At 37.5% G+C, this 18256-nt stretch overlaps 1 protein-coding gene across 5 annotated transcripts in view; it reads right to left on the reverse strand.

Annotated features, from left to right (window-relative positions):
- PIK3CB (phosphatidylinositol-4,5-bisphosphate 3-kinase catalytic subunit beta) overlaps positions 1-18256 on the reverse strand; it is a 223008-nt gene that overhangs the window by 58463 nt on the left and 146289 nt on the right. For all 5 annotated transcript variants that reach the window (XM_050964001.1, XM_050964000.1, XM_050963998.1 and 2 more), the window contains 7 exons: positions 17057-17236; positions 15965-16135; positions 14920-15009; positions 9230-9481; positions 8229-8325; positions 6375-6505; positions 783-836 (listed from right to left, as the gene is read on the reverse strand). In XM_050964001.1, the coding sequence (XP_050819958.1) occupies positions 783-836; positions 6375-6505; positions 8229-8325; positions 9230-9481; positions 14920-15009; positions 15965-16135; positions 17057-17236 (975 nt within the window). The remainder of the gene's footprint in view (positions 1-782; positions 837-6374; positions 6506-8228; positions 8326-9229; positions 9482-14919; positions 15010-15964; positions 16136-17056; positions 17237-18256) is intronic.

Here is an 18256-nt window from a genome sequence, read left to right on the forward strand (position 1 = left end):
AACAAGTTATGAGATTTCAGTGTTTCAGAACACTGCATAATGTTTAAAGTGCTCTCTATTCAGTGTTATTTATACTTGATGTACTTGTTGACAAACATCTGTATTCTAAAACATCATACAGTTCTTACTATAGATCAGTAAGCAGAACAGGTATTTTCCAGTAGCAGACTGGAGAACTAGCAGGATTGTAGTTTTCTGCATTTTTTTAATTTTTTCTCTTCAACATTAGGTGGGTATGTATTAAGAAAGCAATTTCTAGTTAAAGACTTCATATAAAAAGTACAACCTCTGTTCCAGAACTGTTCACCTCCTTCAGAAGATCAAATATCTCCACTCCACGGGTATACAAAAAATTAAGGAATTTATTGTTCTCAAAGATCAATCTAGCTCAAAAATGGTCATTATTGGGAAGCTTCTGACAACCAGACAGATGATCTTGCTACAACTAGCTAAATTTGTATGAAACCAAATTTCAGACATGGATGAGGTATAGTTCATAAAATATATTAAGCCACAGCATCCCTTGTCCACTTTGTAGCCTGACTAGTGTCCAATACAGAGAATATATGCTTGATTTGAAGGAAATGAAAGTCCCACAAAAGTGGGTGGTCATTTAAAAACAAACAAACAAACAAACCAACCTAAAAAACCTAGAGGGTTTTAATGTTACCTGAATACATATATTTATTTTTTATTAGAATAATACAAGCATAAAGTGACAGAGAAATAGGATATTGGGATTTTCTAATTTTGACGATGCTATTTTCAGGTTGGATACTTACTGGCATGCCAGCATTCTCACTGCTTTTTGCAATCTCAGCTGCCTTTTCAAGTATCTGAAAAAGGATAATAGTTTAAGTTTAAGATTGAAATAAAGAACTGGACTACATTTTGAAGGAAAAATGTTATAAACGTGAAGTGGTGAAACGATACAGCAGAAGTTCTCTCTTTAGTTACAGAACTGATTATTTACTCATATTTATTAATTCTTTATACTGTAAGTGTGGTATATAAATGTGTTTATGTATAATGTTACATCACAACCTTATGTGTATTATTACTCTTCCATAAAATGTCTTTTTATGAATACAGATAGCTAATTTAATAAAATAGATTCTGGTCTAGAAAACTCAGTATAGTATGCACAAAGGAGTGCTACATACCAGCTGCAAGTACTAGTGGAATGCACCTAAAGCAAAAGGATTTCTCAGGCAATCTGGTATTCTCTTAAGATGTCATCCTTGCATAAATCTATGTTCTTTGGTTCCACTTCAGAGCGTGTAAGTACAATATTTTCCCCTCATCTTTACAATTAGACATGTGAATTAAATCTGTGAAAAGCTGCAAGTTAACATTCTTGGAGACTGATGCCGTCTACCTATCCACAAAACACATCTTCTATAATGTCAGCTTCCCTACACTGTCCCTTCAGTAATCTGATGGGTACTTCAATTTCTATGTCCATCCAATTTTTGGTGGCTGTGCTCAGTGCTCAACACCCCCAAAATTATTGTCAGGTAGCATCCATTGTATGAGATGTTCTATGATTTAGATACATATCCCAAGAGGTGAAAGTAAGTTGGTCCGGTCCAGCATAGCAGCAAGAGCCGGTACGCCATACCAGACCGGACCGGCTTCCCCAGGCTGACGATTTAAAGGGCCCAGAGCTCCCTGCAGCGGCCGAAGCACCTGGCCCTTTAAATCACCGCCGGAGCCCCGCCGTCACTACCCCGGTAGCTCGGGGGTGATTTAAAGGCCCTGGGGTTCCCAGCCGCAGCCGGAGCTGGAGCCCTGGGGCCTTTAAATCTTGATTTAAAGCCCCGCCTCTTCCGGTTGAGGCCACGTCCCTGCTTAGGACTCCAGGGTACTGGTAAGTCCTTTAACTTACTTTTACCCTGCCTATTCCACTGCAAATTAGATTGAGACCTACAACCTATTTTGCATAGTTCGCTGAACATACAGTAACATTAGGGTTTTACTGACCTGGGCTGGATTTGAATCAACAGCACTTGTTCCTTTACAAATATCCTGAGCCATTCTGCACCCAAGCACAAACAGTACTTTGAAAGTTCAGATATCTAGAAATGGCACCATGAAGGTGGCAGCCCTGAGCGAGGGGAAGGAGATAGTGGATCATGTCCTGCCCAACATATATATTTTTTTTTTTACTTAAAGCCACAAAAGCTTTGGTTGACACATCTCAGTGGAACAATGTACATAACTATAAGCAGGTAACTTATCCTCTTTAGGTTATTTAATAGTTCTCCTTCATAGACAGTATTCAATATAAGAAAGCTGTGCATTCAAACCAGATGTTTTTCATGTGTAAAAATATCTAAAAATTACATCAGCAATCAGCTTATAGAAGCAATCAAATACATAGTCTTTTTTTAAAAGTATAATCAACATCCACTGCACAATGATTATAGGTGGAGCCAGTAGCAATGCCTACAGTTAAGGCTGCTTGATGCTTTCTATTATCAGATTCTGTTTTCAGTTGCATGCAACTTTTCCAAAAATTGTTTTGGTTGAAATTTTCTGCAATGGGTCTCTGCCTGATGTTGAGTTTTTTGTTTTGAAAGTTTCAGCAAAAATGGTTTAGCCATTTCCCAGAGCAAAATTAAGAGGACAATACATCTTTGGCCAAGTTAAAAATATTTTTATCGTTTTATTGAGAAGCTCTTGCACCTTCATGCTTTGGGGGTGGTCTTGCAATATGGCAGGCATGGGCCTTTTTCTGCTTCTATAGAAAACCTCCCACTCAAATTATAAACCTTTGGAAATAAAATCTCAGTTTGCACATCTTAGTAGAGCCTTGTTAGAGTCTGGCTGCTAACTTCTCCAAAGGTATTATCTGTACTGAGCAAACTCTGGCCTAGTGCTGCAGTGGCAGGACATTACCTATAATTGTTGCTCTTGGCAGTCACAAGGCTACTCTGATTCAAATGCAGAGAAGACAGGAGCCAGACAGACGCTGGCAACAGCAGAGAGAGAGAGAGTAGTTTGGAACAAAGAGTTGGGAGAGGGGAGCAAATGGGGGAAATGGAAGCCAGTATGATAAAGGGAAAAGTAAAGGGAAGATTGAGATCATACAAGGAGCTGTTGGAAGGGAGGGGGGCGGAAATGGATGAACCAGTGCCGTTTAGTGAAGGACGTCCTTATCTGTAGGAGCTCTGGTCTTTTGTTGCAGAAATTGGAATGGAACTAGTGAAGGAGGCAGGGTTTTGCAGGAAGAGAAAAGCATGGGCTTATGGTTAAGGCTGCTGAATGCTGCCCTGGAGAATTGGATTCTATCCCTATCTCTGCCACTGAGTTTTTATGTGATGCTCAACCAGTCACACACTACAAAAAAACTTTCACAGGTGGCCACTGTGTTCCCTCCATTTTCTGGACACTTGGGATGTAATTTGCGGAAGTGCTAAGCACGTATAATGGTTACTACATTCAATGGGGGCTCTGCTCTGAATATATAAAGTGCCATAAAATGCTTAAGTGCTCTGAAAATCAGGTCCTAGGCATCTAAAATTGGGCAGTCAAAATTAGTGCATACTTTTGACCTTACTCTCTCTCTGTCCTTAGGTCTCCAGCAGTAAAATGGGGACAATACTACCTCCTCACCTCACAGGAATGTTGTGAAAAGAAATCCATCAGTTTTTGTGAAGCACTCATAATACAGTGATGAGTGCTATAGAAGGGCCTATGAAGAAAATAATAATTTTGTCCCCATAGCAGGACTTGAACAGCGTGCAATAACTAACGCATGATGTCACATTTGAACAATGAGGATAAAAGAAATATCAGATTGCCATTCATTGAGCACCGTCCATCCTGTGAAATGAATAAGGAAGAGGCCCTATGGAAAAAGTAGTTTGTGATAATGGAATTAAAGACTGTATCAATGTGTATGCATAACAGGGCTGAATTCAAGCAGCACAGCCAACCTTCTTAATTCTGGCATTTCCTATCTTTTGAGCACTTGACTTTGCAATCTTAACATGTTTTTAATGCAATTTGTGGGTAATTTCAGCTATAAACTCCACCACAGTACAATAAATAAAAGACACAAGATACAATCATCTCAAGTAAAGTGGTGAGAGCTTGACTTCCCAGCACAGAAATAGATCTTAGACAGCAGATGAGACAAATCTGGATTAATGTTGTGACTCAGTTTCAGTGGACTTCTGAATTAATTCTGCTTAAATACCATCTAACATTTACAGCAGATACATGATTAACAACATTAAATAATTAGCTGCTGCTTCAGTGAAGATGGCTAAAGTGAAGTATCAATTTGCATCTATAATGAGGGTCTTTGTATATTCTACTAACAGGTGGACTGATGCTATGATCTTTATATATCTATATCTTCTATCTATATATAAAAATAAAAGAGAGAGTTAGTTTCATCTTTAGGATCTAAGACTCTCAAACCACAATCATACATCTAATTAAAGGTATTTTGTCTAATGCCCTCAACCAACACTGAAAACTGGAACAATTAAAACAAATTATGTATTTGCTAAATCTTACGTGCAAATTTAAACAAATGTTGAGGGTCCAAATCCTCAGCTCGTATAAAACAGGTAGCTACAAATATAATCTATGCCAGCTGAGGATGTGGCCCATTGTCTCCATCATTTTGGTACAAAGGGGCCTTCATCCAAAGAGGGGAGCTTTATTCCTTCACAAAATTATTAATTACTATACCATCCTGATCTCAGCAATTCATCCTCAGCAGTTCTGATCTCAGTTCATTCTCAATATTGGACCTTAATATCTGAGGCAAAATATTTTGATGCTTTCAGTTTCCCATTGATACTCTAGAGAATTAAAAGCAGCAGAATGTTTTGAGCAACCAAGAACCACCAAAAAAGGACTTGTATCTAAGTTCTCCAATACTGAGTGCTTCCAGTGAACATTTCTTCTACCAGCTGTGAAATCACTTCACATAAAAAGCACAAGAATTTCCCTGCGTTTGATGTACAGAATTACTCAGGTACAGTTGAAGAAGAGGATAAAGTTCCCCAACAAAGAGTTATGACAGACAGGGGAAGATTATCATACTAAACAACTGTGACTATATAACGTACTGCACTCAATAAAATCCTCTGACCACATTTATGATAATGTTTGAACATGCCTGAATATTTGAATTTTCAATTGTAAGTAATTAAAAGCAGAAAAGAAAAACTTTGAACACAAAAACAAAAATATTAATTAGTAAAGGTAAAAGCAGCAAAGAATCCTGTGGCACCTTATAGACTAACAGACGTTTTGGAGCATGAGCTTTCGTGGGTGAATACCCACTTCATCGGATCCAACCATCCAACAAAGTGGGTATTCACCCACGAAAGCTCATGCTCCAAAACGTCTGTTAGTCTATAAGGTGCCACAGGATTCTTTGCTGCTTTTACAGATCCAGACTAACACGGCTACTCCTCTGAAACTAGTAAAGGTAGTATATATTCTAAATTATCTCAGGAACGCAAATACATATGATTTTAAATATTTTTAGCAATGAATGTATACAAGATAATTAACAGAAAAAGAACAAGAATTATAATTAAAAGGTAATAAAATTGCCAAAATATTTTTAAACAAGAGAAATAACTTCTTCAGCAATTGGTTATAAGATTTTCCACTACTGTCAGGAAAATAGTACCAACTGCTTAGTGCTGCGAAACTGTACTTATATTATTATTGTCACCTGGGATCAGCTTTATTTGCTGGTTTGTGAATAGACTAGCGTTCTAGTATTTACACTGTAGATGTATCAGCTATACTCTGAACACACACTCACATATACTTCCTGTCCCTAGGCAGATATTCTTATTTGTATCTGTGACATTGTATAGTACAACTAAAGGTAATTTTTTTCAAAAGCAAACTAAAGAAGAGTTTCAGTGCAGAAACAGACATAAAAAGTGTATTTCTCCAGAAAAGGATTTTAACTGTTGAAGGAAACAGAAAATGGATAAAATATTGTCTTAAACATGAAGTGTCAGACCCTTTAGTCCTGGTTAAGTACAGTTTGATATCACTGAGTGTGTTTATACTGAGGTTTACAGAAATGCAACAGTGGTATATTATAGTCAAAGGCAGACAGTGTTTTTTCTGACACTCAAAACAACATGCACTAGAAGTGCAGACTGTTTAAAAAAATTCTGTTCAACATGTTCTCTAAAAATACTGAAGCCAGAATACTGAGGTTTACTTATACGTTCCAAATTTTAGTAACTACAATATGTAAGCTAAAAGGCAGGAAGGGTGGATTTAATCAAAAGCCAGTGTTAAAGGGGAAGAAAGTAAATACCAGATAGCCATTTATATACTAGCATTCATAGCTCCTCTTTATTTAGTATATTATATCTTACCTTATCAAAGGGAGGGTAATAAATAGGCAGTTTTGAATATTCTTGAAATTTAATGTGCAAAGCCGTTGCATTTTCAGTGTAAGGATTAGTTCGTACTGTTCCCATTGGATTCAACATTTCTTCAAGTTCATCTAAAATATCAAAACAATTTATGTTATAGTACAAAGTGTCTTTGGATAAGGCAGCAATACCATGAGAAACTGCTTCCTGTGTTGATTATAAAAATATACATAGCTATACATAGAGGGCCAGATTCTCTCTTACTTTGCAATGAATCTCTGGCACAATCTGTTCCTAACGTCAACATGTCTGATGCCCAAGAGGATCATCCATTGAAAGGAAGACAAGTTATAGAACCAGTTTGGCTCTTATGACACTTCCACTTGTTACTGTTTCAGAAAATGGAAGGTGAGCAGTAAAAATTGTCCCTGTAGCATGCCAATCTCTAGCTGCGGTTTCAACACCATGGATAGGTTCCCATAACTTTGTCCAAGGGGGAATGATCCACATCTAACAGGAGTTCTAAACCACTGAAGACAAGACTGCATCGTGTCGCTGAATTGCTTCTCTAATTAAAGAGCAAGATTAATAAACTCAAAAGGGCATTTTGTCCAGTTTTCCTCATGCAGGTGGAAGGTGACTACGATGTGGGGCTTTATGGGAGAGAGCAGCACAAGTCAGGAAAGCACAAGGATATCCTTAGGACTCTGGATGTTCTATTTCTGGTTCTGTCACTTATTTAATGCAGGCCTATGAGCAATTCACTTCTCTGTACCTCATTTTCCCTACTGACAAAATAGGCAGAATAGTCACCTACTCACAGGTGGGTTGAGAGGTTTAATTAGCTTCTTATAAACACAGATCCTTGGAATAAAAAGGCTCCCCAAAACTTCAGAGGCAGTTACAAGTAGTTGGGATTTACTGACAGAGGCTATTCTATGCACTTTGCATATTCAGCATAAACTACCATATTATAATTCCCATTTTCCACAGAAAAGATTACTGAATTAAACAAAATAGATGGCCAAATCCTTAGCAGCTATAAACTGGCATGGCGCCACTGATCCTCAATCAAACCAAGCAGATTTACCAGCTGCGGATCTAATCCAGAATGAATATCTTTAGCATGATTTTTAAAATAAATATTTAAAAGCTGCTCTTTAAAGAAAAAAAAAGTATAAATCAAAATTAATGTATATTAAGCTCTCTAATTTGCTGAAACAGATACTCTGTAATATATATGACATGACAATGCAATTAACTTTCAGTCAGTTGATAAAAACCACATGGATTGAAATTTATTATAATAACATTTCCTTCACTGAAATATACAGGTTGCTTATAAAACAATATGAAATCTAGATGCCACTCTTCATTCTAACCAAAACAATCATCTGCTTTTTATGGCATAGGAATCTGAACCAACAGAAACAATGAAAATATAATGGCATCTTAAAGATGGCAAACATTATAAATTGCTAGAAATAATAGTCATTGCCATTTTTAAAGTGTCCTTATTCAGTAATGGATAACACTTCAAGGATATAACGAATTTCCAAACTAAACAAGAAACATCCCCAAGAAATTTGGTATTTTTTGAGAGAAGGACTGAAGTTTAACAAACACCAGACTAAGGAGACTGCATAGAATATCAGAAGAAAAACAGAGCTAACTACTGAGGGGACATAGACATATTTTATGCAATAATAATGTTAGCTCTCTCTTTCCCTATTTGGAACAGTGATAATGGCAGCCAAAAACAATTAATATTCCTTTATCCTAAATTAATGTTGTTCTTTAGTCTCTTGAGTACGAGTATACAGCAAATCCCGGGATTACAAAATCAAACCTTACCAGGAAATGATGTCCAACTGTGCAGTAAGAGGTCTCCACTCTTCAACTGTCCTTTAAAATCAAATACCATGGTATTTACCCAGGCTACAGGATAGTGCTGTTGAAGGAAAGATTTTATTGTTTAAATGGAACCTAACAATAAATCTGAAACTTTAAAATGATAAATGACATAAAACTAGAAAAATAAAGAGTAAAAAAAAAAAAAAAAAATAGTTCTAGACTAAGACTCTGATTCAGGAAAGCAATTCAGCACATGCTCAACTTTCAGCATGTACCTAAGTCCCATTGTCTTTAGTTCAATAATGAAAGTTAAAGATGTGATTTTCTGGATCGGGTCTAGGAATAAAACAAAAAAACAAAAAAACCTATCCTGTTCAGAGCTCAAAAGATGTCAATACAATTTCACAAATACTAATAATTTGTAAAGCTTCAGCTCATTTAAAAAGAGACATTGCCAACTACTTTTAAGTTTATGGCCTTTTTCTGTGTGTAGGGAGGGCCAAAAGCTTTTACAAAACCCAATAAGAATATTCCCCTGTGTTGGGGAACGTACACAGCCTTGGTCTGAGTACACGGAAACCAAAAATTGAATAGTGAAATGCAAAAAGTAAACAAAAATGATGTGAAATAAATTAGTTTTTTCTTTAAAAATTTTACTTTTAATATAAGATGCCATTAATAACACACATGAAGATTTTAAAATGTGATTTTCACAATACCCCTTTATTTAAAAAAAAATTGCTAGAATAAAAAGGATAAAGAAAAATAAACACTAATAATTAACAAAAGGAGGGAAAATTATCCTTTTTTGTTTAAATAAGCTCCCTGAGACTAGACAGTTCATAAATAAGTTGCTTTTTTAACTGAGCATTACTTCAGTTAAGGTCACCAATTTTTTTCATTTGTGTTTCAGATTTCCAAGGTGAGAAAATACAATGCCTACAAATATACTGCTCAGTACATTAAGAGGTACATTACGGGAAAACAAATAAAAACATTACCACTTTTCCTGCTTTCCTGATGGTCTGGTATTTGGAGGGATTAATGGTCTTGGTTGACTTTTTAGTTTTCATTTTATCCATCACAGCATAAACTGCAAAGCACAGCCTAGCCATTCTTGGCAAGTCACAGACATTGATTTCAAATTCCAGTGTTTCATTCCAAACATGTTCACTTCTCCCAGATATTTCTGCACTTACAATTGGCTTACAAAGGAGTTCAGTTCCGTGGAAAAGACCAGCCCTGACATGAACCTGTAATAGAGGTGACACAGAAAAGTATCCAAAAACATTCCACAAAGCCAAGAATACTACTTAAAAACGTAAGACTTGGTTGAAAAAGTTTTTCTTTGAAATGATTCTCTGATGAAAAAAAGCCCTTTTCACAAAATCAAAAATTTCCATCGGAAAATTTCCTTTATGTCAGGAAAATCAAATTGACAGCTCCAATGTTGTTCTCCTAGAAGGCTCTTGTCATTTCATTTGAAACTGAAAAAAGCTTTCCCAGAGGGCTGCTGAGGCCAAGCACCAGCGCTCTTTGCATCACAGCTTCTCCAGCCCTGGAGATAGGGGAGGAGAAGGGAGGCTGAGCACTGGGGCTCTCTGTCTCGCTGTCAGGCTCTTGTCAATTTCACAAGTGAAATGGGCCTTCTAAGCAGGCAACTGGGAAGCCAAAAACCATACCCATGAGAAATTTTGCATTTCGATGTTTTGTCCTGATTTAGAATTATATTTTTATTTCAAAAACCCATATTTTTTTTTTGCAGGAAGTGATTTCCATATCCTGGTCAGGTCTATTAAAAACACAAAGTATTTATTAACCTAAAAGCATACACTGTACAGGAAACTAAATCAAATCTTGAAAAAAATTACTTCATTTTGGTGTCTATTACTGTTGGTGCTCACGCATAACTCATGTTGGCAGAATAAGTATTAAACTGAACGTGTTAGTGATAAAGCTATATGTATTTAGCTATGTGAAGAAAAGTGCTGACAGTATTTTATAGTCGCTTCTTTTTTGAGCCTATAATGAGTAAGAGGATTAACTTCACTTCTTCCCTTTAAAATATTTTCTGGAAAGGCGTCAGGTCGAAAATATTACCCTTGTTTTCTTTTTCTACTTGAATTCAAGGTAAGCCTTTTGCTCTATACAAAGCCCACATGCTAAAGCAAAACAACTACGAAATCTGGATACAAAAAAGTAAACTCATGATGGGGTGTTTTCCCCCTTTTTATTTTAAAAATCTTATATATTCCCATTGAAACTGTTGCCTTGAAAACCCATTAGAAAAAAGCAAAAATATATATGTGGATTTACAATTCAGTTCTTGACAGAATTAAATGCATGGTAAGGGTAGTGATGACTTGGGTGAACTTCAAAAAGTTCAGATGCTTATCCAAATTATTCAGGTCTGTAAAACTGTGAAGGAAATCTTAAAGACTCCCTGGTGAGATTTCTGACAATTCCTTATTTCCGGTCCAGAAAGAAATACCAGGATAACAGCCTCTCCCAGAGTATTATGCCACTTCCTCTGCAGCAATTGCATGTAAACAGAAATACAATTTTTAAATCAAACTTAAGTTAATCTAATTTTCCTGAACTTATAAACATTTTCTTTAGACTTTTGGGTAAGACCATGTCTACAGGGACTATAGTGGCATAGCTAGGGCACCATAGCTATGCTGGCATAACCCAGTAGCACAGATGCAGCCTAAACCAACAGAACAAGGTTTTCTTTTGCTAAAGGAACATCACCTCCCTCAGTGCTGGTAGCTAGGTCGACAGAAATGTTCTTCTGTCAACATACCTACATCTACACTGAGGTTATGTCAACCTACCTTTTTAGGGTAGACCAGGCCTCAGAGTTCAGGCTGGTTCTTTATTTCACCTACTTAGATCTACAGCACCGAAAAGGAAATCTTAGAGCTGCCTGGTGAGATTTCTGGTAATTCTTTACTTCTAATCAGGAAAACAAATACCAGGTAAACATTCAATATGGCCAGCCACAGAACTCTACTGTCCCAACTCAGACACATGGCAGGGGCTACAGGAATTTGTATTGAGATGGTGTAACCCACGCACCTTCTGGGTGTGGTGTTTTGTCCCATCTAGTGGCACCGAGACTACTTAAAGAGAGAGACAGTGAGCCTGCTCTACAGCCTTTCCTAACAGCCAGTTGGCTTTTAGCTCATGCTGAAGAGCCTCATGCACTAAGCTCCAGAGGTCCCCCACCAACGACCGGGGTCTGTTGGCGTTACAAGTGGGGGCTCATCCGGGATTTCAACTAGGAAGTCTCTGAAGCCCGGGCTGCGCTTCCTCAGCTAGGGGAAGTATGTAACCCACACACCTTTTGGGTGTGGTGTTCTGTCCCATATAGTGGCACTGAGACCTCTTAAAGAGAGGGATAAAATGAGTCTGCTCTACAGACTATTATTGTTGTGGTAGAGGCTCATGATTAAGTCCCTGTTCCTCTCTCAGGGTATGTCTACACAGCAAAGAAAAACCTGTATCTGGCCTGGGCCAGCTGACTTGGGTTTACAGACCTCAAGTCATGGGGCTCTCTCATTGTTGAGTAGAGTTCCGGCTTTATCTTCCAGGTGCTCAATAGCTTGGGCTTGTGTACCTCAAAGATCACCTAAAGCTCTGAGATGAGAACCATGGTCAACAACTCAGCTCCTCAGCCACTATGGAACTTTGTACTATAAAGGCACAGTTCATCTGTGCAGGAGACTGCTTTCTCAGGGGCTGGTTGGAGACTGTGGAATGAACTCCCACATTAATTAAGGACCTTTACAACCCACTTCACCTTCCGTTCCAATTGCAAGCCTTCAATCTCACTTTCTCTCAAGACACAGGAAAATAAAACCTCAAAACAAAACCTTACCAAAACCAAAACCCGGAACAGCACACACAATTTTCCTTCTAAGGCATGGGTGGCCAAACTTTTTGACCCGAGGGCCGCATCTGGGTGAGGAAATTGCATGCAGTGCTGGGGCAGGGGTTTGGGGTGCGGGAGGGAGTGCAGAGTGTCAGAGATGGTATGGTGTGCAGGAAGGGGCTCAGGGAAAGGGGTTGGGGGCAGAGGAGGGGTGTGGGGTGTATAAGGGGGCTCAGCGGAGAGGGGCAGAGTGTGGGAGGGGTGTGGGGTGCAGCAGGAGGCTCAGGGCAGTAGGTTGGGGTGCAGGAGGGGTGTGAGGTGTGGCAGTGGGTTCAGGGTGCAGGAGAGGTGCAGCAAGGGGCTCAGGGCAGGGAGGTGGGATACAAGAGGGGTTTGGGCTCCAGCCCAGTGCCACGTACCTGGAGCAGCTCTGGGGTGGCCCTGTGCCGCTCCCGGAAGCAGCCAGCACCACGTCCCTGAGATCCCTGGGAGATGCGAGGCAGAGGGCTCCACGTGCTGCTTTTGCCTGTGGGTACCTTCCCCGAAGCTCCCACTGGCCACAGTTCCCCATTCCCAGCTAATGGGAGCTTCGGGGGAGATACCCACAGGCAAGAGCAGTGCGCAGAGCCCTCTGCAACCCCTCCTGCAGGGGCCGTAGGGACATGGTGTCCGCCGCTTCCTGGGAGCGGCATGGGGCCCGTAGTGCCATGGAGGTGGCAATCCCACAGGCCGGATCCAAAGCCCTGAGGGGTCGGATCCAGCCCACGGACCGTAGTTTGCCCACCCCTACTCTAGGGAGAAAGAGAACAAACCACATATGACAGATGATAGTGCACTATTGGAAAGCATTCAGATTCTACAGTGATAAGAGTTGTATAAGAATCTATAGAATAGAGTGGGGTCGTGAAACTAGTGTCAAAATCTCAGTGCAAATCTGGCCTAATCTAATTAAAGAACCGGAACTTCAGAGACAAAATTGAAATTTTAAAACTGTGGAAAAACCAAACAGAGGTTAGAGCCTATAAGAGGAAGAAGATATTGACATTTGGTCAATAGAAACTATACCTGTGTTTTCCTTATTTTCTAGCATTTAAACTGAAGATATAGAATTGTACTCCAATTCTGTATTTGTGGAAGAGCCTGTCACAATTTGTTACATCAAAGTTGTGAAAAAACAAATAATCCAAAATTACTGAAGTTAGACTTTTTTCTATTTTTAAAATCTAGACTTCTGTTCTGCCTGCTCGCCATGAGTCAAATGTATTTTTAGCATGTTCAGAATAATTTAATCTAAACTTTGTAGTAAACTAGGCCATGAAAAAGCAATGTAATAAAACACTGTGCATACATGCATGAATCAGCAACACCTGAGCTAGTGGAACAGCAACACTAGCAAGTTCCTCCTCCTCCATGTGTGATAAGAAATGATGTAGGATCACTGTGGAATTATCAGAAAGTTCAGGGAGCATTCCGTTGTAACAAAAAGATCAAAATTTCAAGATAAGAGTATATTTCAGTCATTCATTAGAAGCAAAGAACCAGGAATACGGATCTATTTCAAGGCAACTTAGAAGCTGTTGTCATAGTATTTGTGTTCATGCCAAAAGAAGAAATGCCAGAAATTTCAAAATAGATCCTTACCTCTGAAGGTTCCCAGTCCAAGCCCCAAAGGTTCAGATAAGCATAGGAGCTTTGAGGGTTTTATTAGCACCATATCATCAAATCTTTTGAGATTTACTAATGACTCATTTTAAGAATGAAGAGATGATAAGTTGGTTTTGCTTAAAGCTCCATAATTAAAATGTAGAATGTGGTTTTCTGAAGTTTTCAGCCAATTATGAGATCTATGATACTTTATGAGGCACTATGGTGTGTATCTAAGTACATGAATGAAACTAAAATAAGTTTGAGAAGTTGGACAGACAGTAGTTGTGAATTAGTTTCTGTTAAAAGCTATCTTGCTTTGGATAGAAAATTTCCTCTCATATTTGGCTCTAAAAAAATAAATAAATATATATTGAAACCTAAAATGGAAGAAGAGCCAGAGACTGCATGATGTTGACAAGAGAATTTACTCTTGATATTCATTGTACAAGTAAGGTGCTCAGATACTTAAGGCAGCTTACATTAACCTAACTCTATAGTGTAGACCAGGCCTCAGTATGATTATTCTTTATTTAATTGTCATCTAAACAAATTAGGAAAATTCATGCTGTTCTGTTTCAGAGGCAAAGAGTTTGTAAGGTCTTTATGTAATTCTGTGGGACTGTGCAATAAATTCCCATGTGTTAACAACTTGTGGTCTGTGATGTAGCCATCTACAGTTTTACCGGAAGTGCTGTTGCAATTTTTGCTATGTTCAGCGTGTTTAGAATATTAAAAACAGGATAGATTACACAGCAGCATGTGATCTAGACCCTTAGCTTTTATACAAGATACAGTTTAATCAGAGCTACATAAAACACTATATATCTAGTGCTGAATCAGAAATGCATTCATATTTAATTTGTGCTCGTGTATAAGGCATACATGTCTATATCACAATAGCTTGATCTGAATACATACCTTTTGTGTCAAGATCGCACCAAACATTAGAAAAAAAATTGCTGAAAATCAGGGACAAATTAGACCCGGCACTAAAGCACGTATCTTACTTTAGGCAGGTGGGTAGTGCAACTGGGACTATTCACGTGCATATTGCTTAAAACACTTGCTGAACTGGAGCTTTTATGAGCAGACATTCACTAAACACTTTGCAAATTAAAATGGTCAGTCACAAGAACGTCTCCAGATACTAGGCTCTACATTACTTACTTTGGCAGTTTCTTCTGTGTTCAACTTATTACCCTTTAACAGCATAATCTTGAAAGGGTTGCTCATATCCCACACACTGTGAGTCAGCTGCTGCAAGTAAAACAGAAATGTGGAAGTCTTTTTTTAAATACAATTTAGTGATCTAGTATTTTACGTGTTAAATAGTTCTGCAATATTTATGGATAAAGCTAAAAATGCATGATTAAATATTTAAACTAATTAATAAGAATTAAAAAAAATGAATGAATGAATGAAAATTCAGCTATCATAGCCATAAGACCATTTCAGATGCGCTGAGGGAGCAGGAAAGGAAATAACACATGTAAACCACATCTTGGGACTAAAATATGCCTGCTGTGATGGTTGACAAATCAGAATAATAAATGTTACCTCCTTTAAGTTTCAAACCTATTCACCTCACATACATACAAGCTATTTAAAAACAAAAACACAAAAAACTTTGCAGTAATTAACTCCTGTATCACTGAACAAAGTCTCTCCTTGTTCCCAGAATTTACACATATATAAATTGCAATCACATTCTGAGGATAGCAGTTTAATGAACATAGACTGATAACATTTAAAAAAAAATCCAATTGTCAGACATGATATTAAGAATTAGTAAAAATATTTCAGAGTTTATTGAAGTGGCAGTACTGTGCAGCAAATCTGAGTTAAGAAGCAGATGCAAGACTGCAGCTGATGAAGAGCAGGCATGCAGTTGAACCTGTGGACTCAATCGTTCCCTCATGCAACTTCTCCCCTGGTTAGTTACAGGTAATCACCTGCTCTTCTGGCTTGTAGTAAAAAGTAGTGACAGTAATAGTGGAAAAGAGGCATTAATTTGGAAAAGGGTAAAAGAATCAAAATGGAAAGGACAAGGTAAAGGCTACAAGGCCTCTTATCCTTGATGCAATATCTTGAACAACAATAGGAGACTCTTGGGAAAGAAGTATGAGAGGAAAAACATACATAAAGAAAAAAAAGTCATCAGTGGCGTGTCTTAAGTTATTTTTGTTAGTAAATGTTCTCCTTATCAACTTACAGTAACTGTTCGTGTTTTTTTTGGTGGCAGAGGAAGAGGAAGATTGGATGATTTTCGGTTTATGGCACCTTCTGTGGCAATCATCTCCTGTTCACACATTTTCTTTATGCTGCAACACTCAACCAGTGTCAGGTGAGGAAGAATCCTGTTCATCACACACTTACGGATATACTGAAGCCAGACAGAAAATAGTTGTTACAAGCTGATATTTTCTCTTCTGATAAACCTGACACCTCTGTGATTTCTAAATACTATGTGATGTCACAAGCTATGTCAGACCCAAATTTGGAGCAATTAACTCCTGAAAATTATTGCATTTGGAAGGAAAATTCATAGAAAAAGGGTATTAGTTTAAGCACTAATGTGAAACTTCTCTCATTACCGTGAGAGTCACAGAGAATGCACTTGAAGTGTATATAATGAGACAGCAGCAGTGCAGATACACTATTGTTTTACAGGAAGAAAAAAAGCCTTTGGCATGAATTATTATTATAAATTTGAGAGGTACTGTCACCTGAGAAACAAAATAACCATCCAAATAAAACCGATTTTATAGTTATATGTGTAAAATAATGGGCCAGATTCTCAACTGATGTAAACTTGCATAGTTCCACTAAAGTCAGTGGAGCTTTACTGACTAACACCAGCTGATAATTTGGCTCATGTCTAAAATTTAAAGTTGAGACAAACTGACCAAAAAATTGTCTAAGCTTATGACAACAATTCAATCTGAACTAGTGTGATTATGGAGAGAGGAAAAAAAAAAAAAGCTGTCAACCTTATTTTTAATATTCTAATGTTGTCATTCTCTGAATCATGATATAATGCTAAATCGGCTCTAATAAGCAAGATAAAATATCTTCATGTGGGAAATACATTCTACTTCTCAGCATGATAATCCTTGTGAAATTTTCTTTGAAACAACAATTTATTTTTGTGGTCAACAACAATTCTAAAATAAATAACCCAGCTGTTCCAAAAGAATTAATTCCTCAACCAGAAGTTATTCCAGCATAATTGTGAATTAATTTTCCTTGTTTCCAGGCAGAACCCACTTTTGTCTTAAATTTAGAATTCAAAAAATGTCAATACCTGGAACTGAATTAATGGGTGGTCACCAAAAATATATTCCAGTCTTCCACTAATTTGCAACACATAGTCAGAAGGATCAACTTCGTCTTCCTTTCCATGGATAGTCAAACGTTTTCGGATTGCCAATTCATTCAACTTGACAGGATTTATGTTAGGAGACACTTGAAAACTAAATACATCCTAATAATATAAAAAAGAAAGACTATTTAACACTCAACTTTTCAGAGAAATGTATTAAAAGTAAGGAAAAATATAAAGTTTCATACCATGCTGTACATATAAGTGAGAGTTTTCAGAAGCACCTAAGTGAATTAGGAACCTAAATCACTTTCGTGCTTTTGAAAATTTTGCTCAATATATTTCAAGTGGAGTGGATACTAGTTGTATTGATAAATGTTGCAAAAGTATCTGTCATAGTTGGATTCATAACCTGATACAAGGCTTGTGTATAGGTTTTATTATTACTATTTTAAGTTATTTCATTTCTCTCAAGGAAAGGTTACTTCAGATATACAGATAACCTCATTTGGCATGTATCTAAGTTTCATATTTGCACTTTCCACAAAAAATGAAAAAAATTATGAAAATCTATGTTTAATATTATCATTAAGGCAACTATGGTTAATCTGTATTCAACTATTGCGAGTGAAACAGTAACCCTCCTAGATGCTATGAGATGGTTATCTCCTAATCCTAGCTATCATCAGGACAACTTTGAAGAGCATGAAAGCTTAAGTAGAAATATTAGTCTACCAAAACTGAATACACAATCAACATTTTATTGTTTTCTATTTATGATTTTTATTTTTAAATTTTACCACAAAGGATCAATAATATGAGAACAGTGTTTCTGGGAGCCCTTGACTTGCAGCCAAGTTCAAATAAGGAAAACATAAAACAAAGTCTATATTTGTAATATATATTGGTTTTAAGCTTGTGAGTTTGAATGCTTTAAATCATAAAATTACTTGCCTGTATATAACTATTGATTATCATTATTTGTCATCCAGCAGTGCCTGGTGGGTTCAACCAGGTAAAGACAAATAGGAAGTGACAGACCCTGCCCCAAAAGATTATAATCTAAGACCCAAAACTGCATGTTCTTAATGGAACTGGTCACAGTGAATAAAGTTAAGCATGTACATAGGTCTTTGGAAGATTGGGACTCAAGGACTCAAACATGCAACTGCCTTTGCACAA

This window comes from Gopherus flavomarginatus, chromosome 8, assembly GCF_025201925.1.
Source record: "Gopherus flavomarginatus isolate rGopFla2 chromosome 8, rGopFla2.mat.asm, whole genome shotgun sequence".
In the NCBI taxonomy this organism is placed as follows: domain Eukaryota; kingdom Metazoa; phylum Chordata; order Testudines; family Testudinidae; genus Gopherus; species Gopherus flavomarginatus.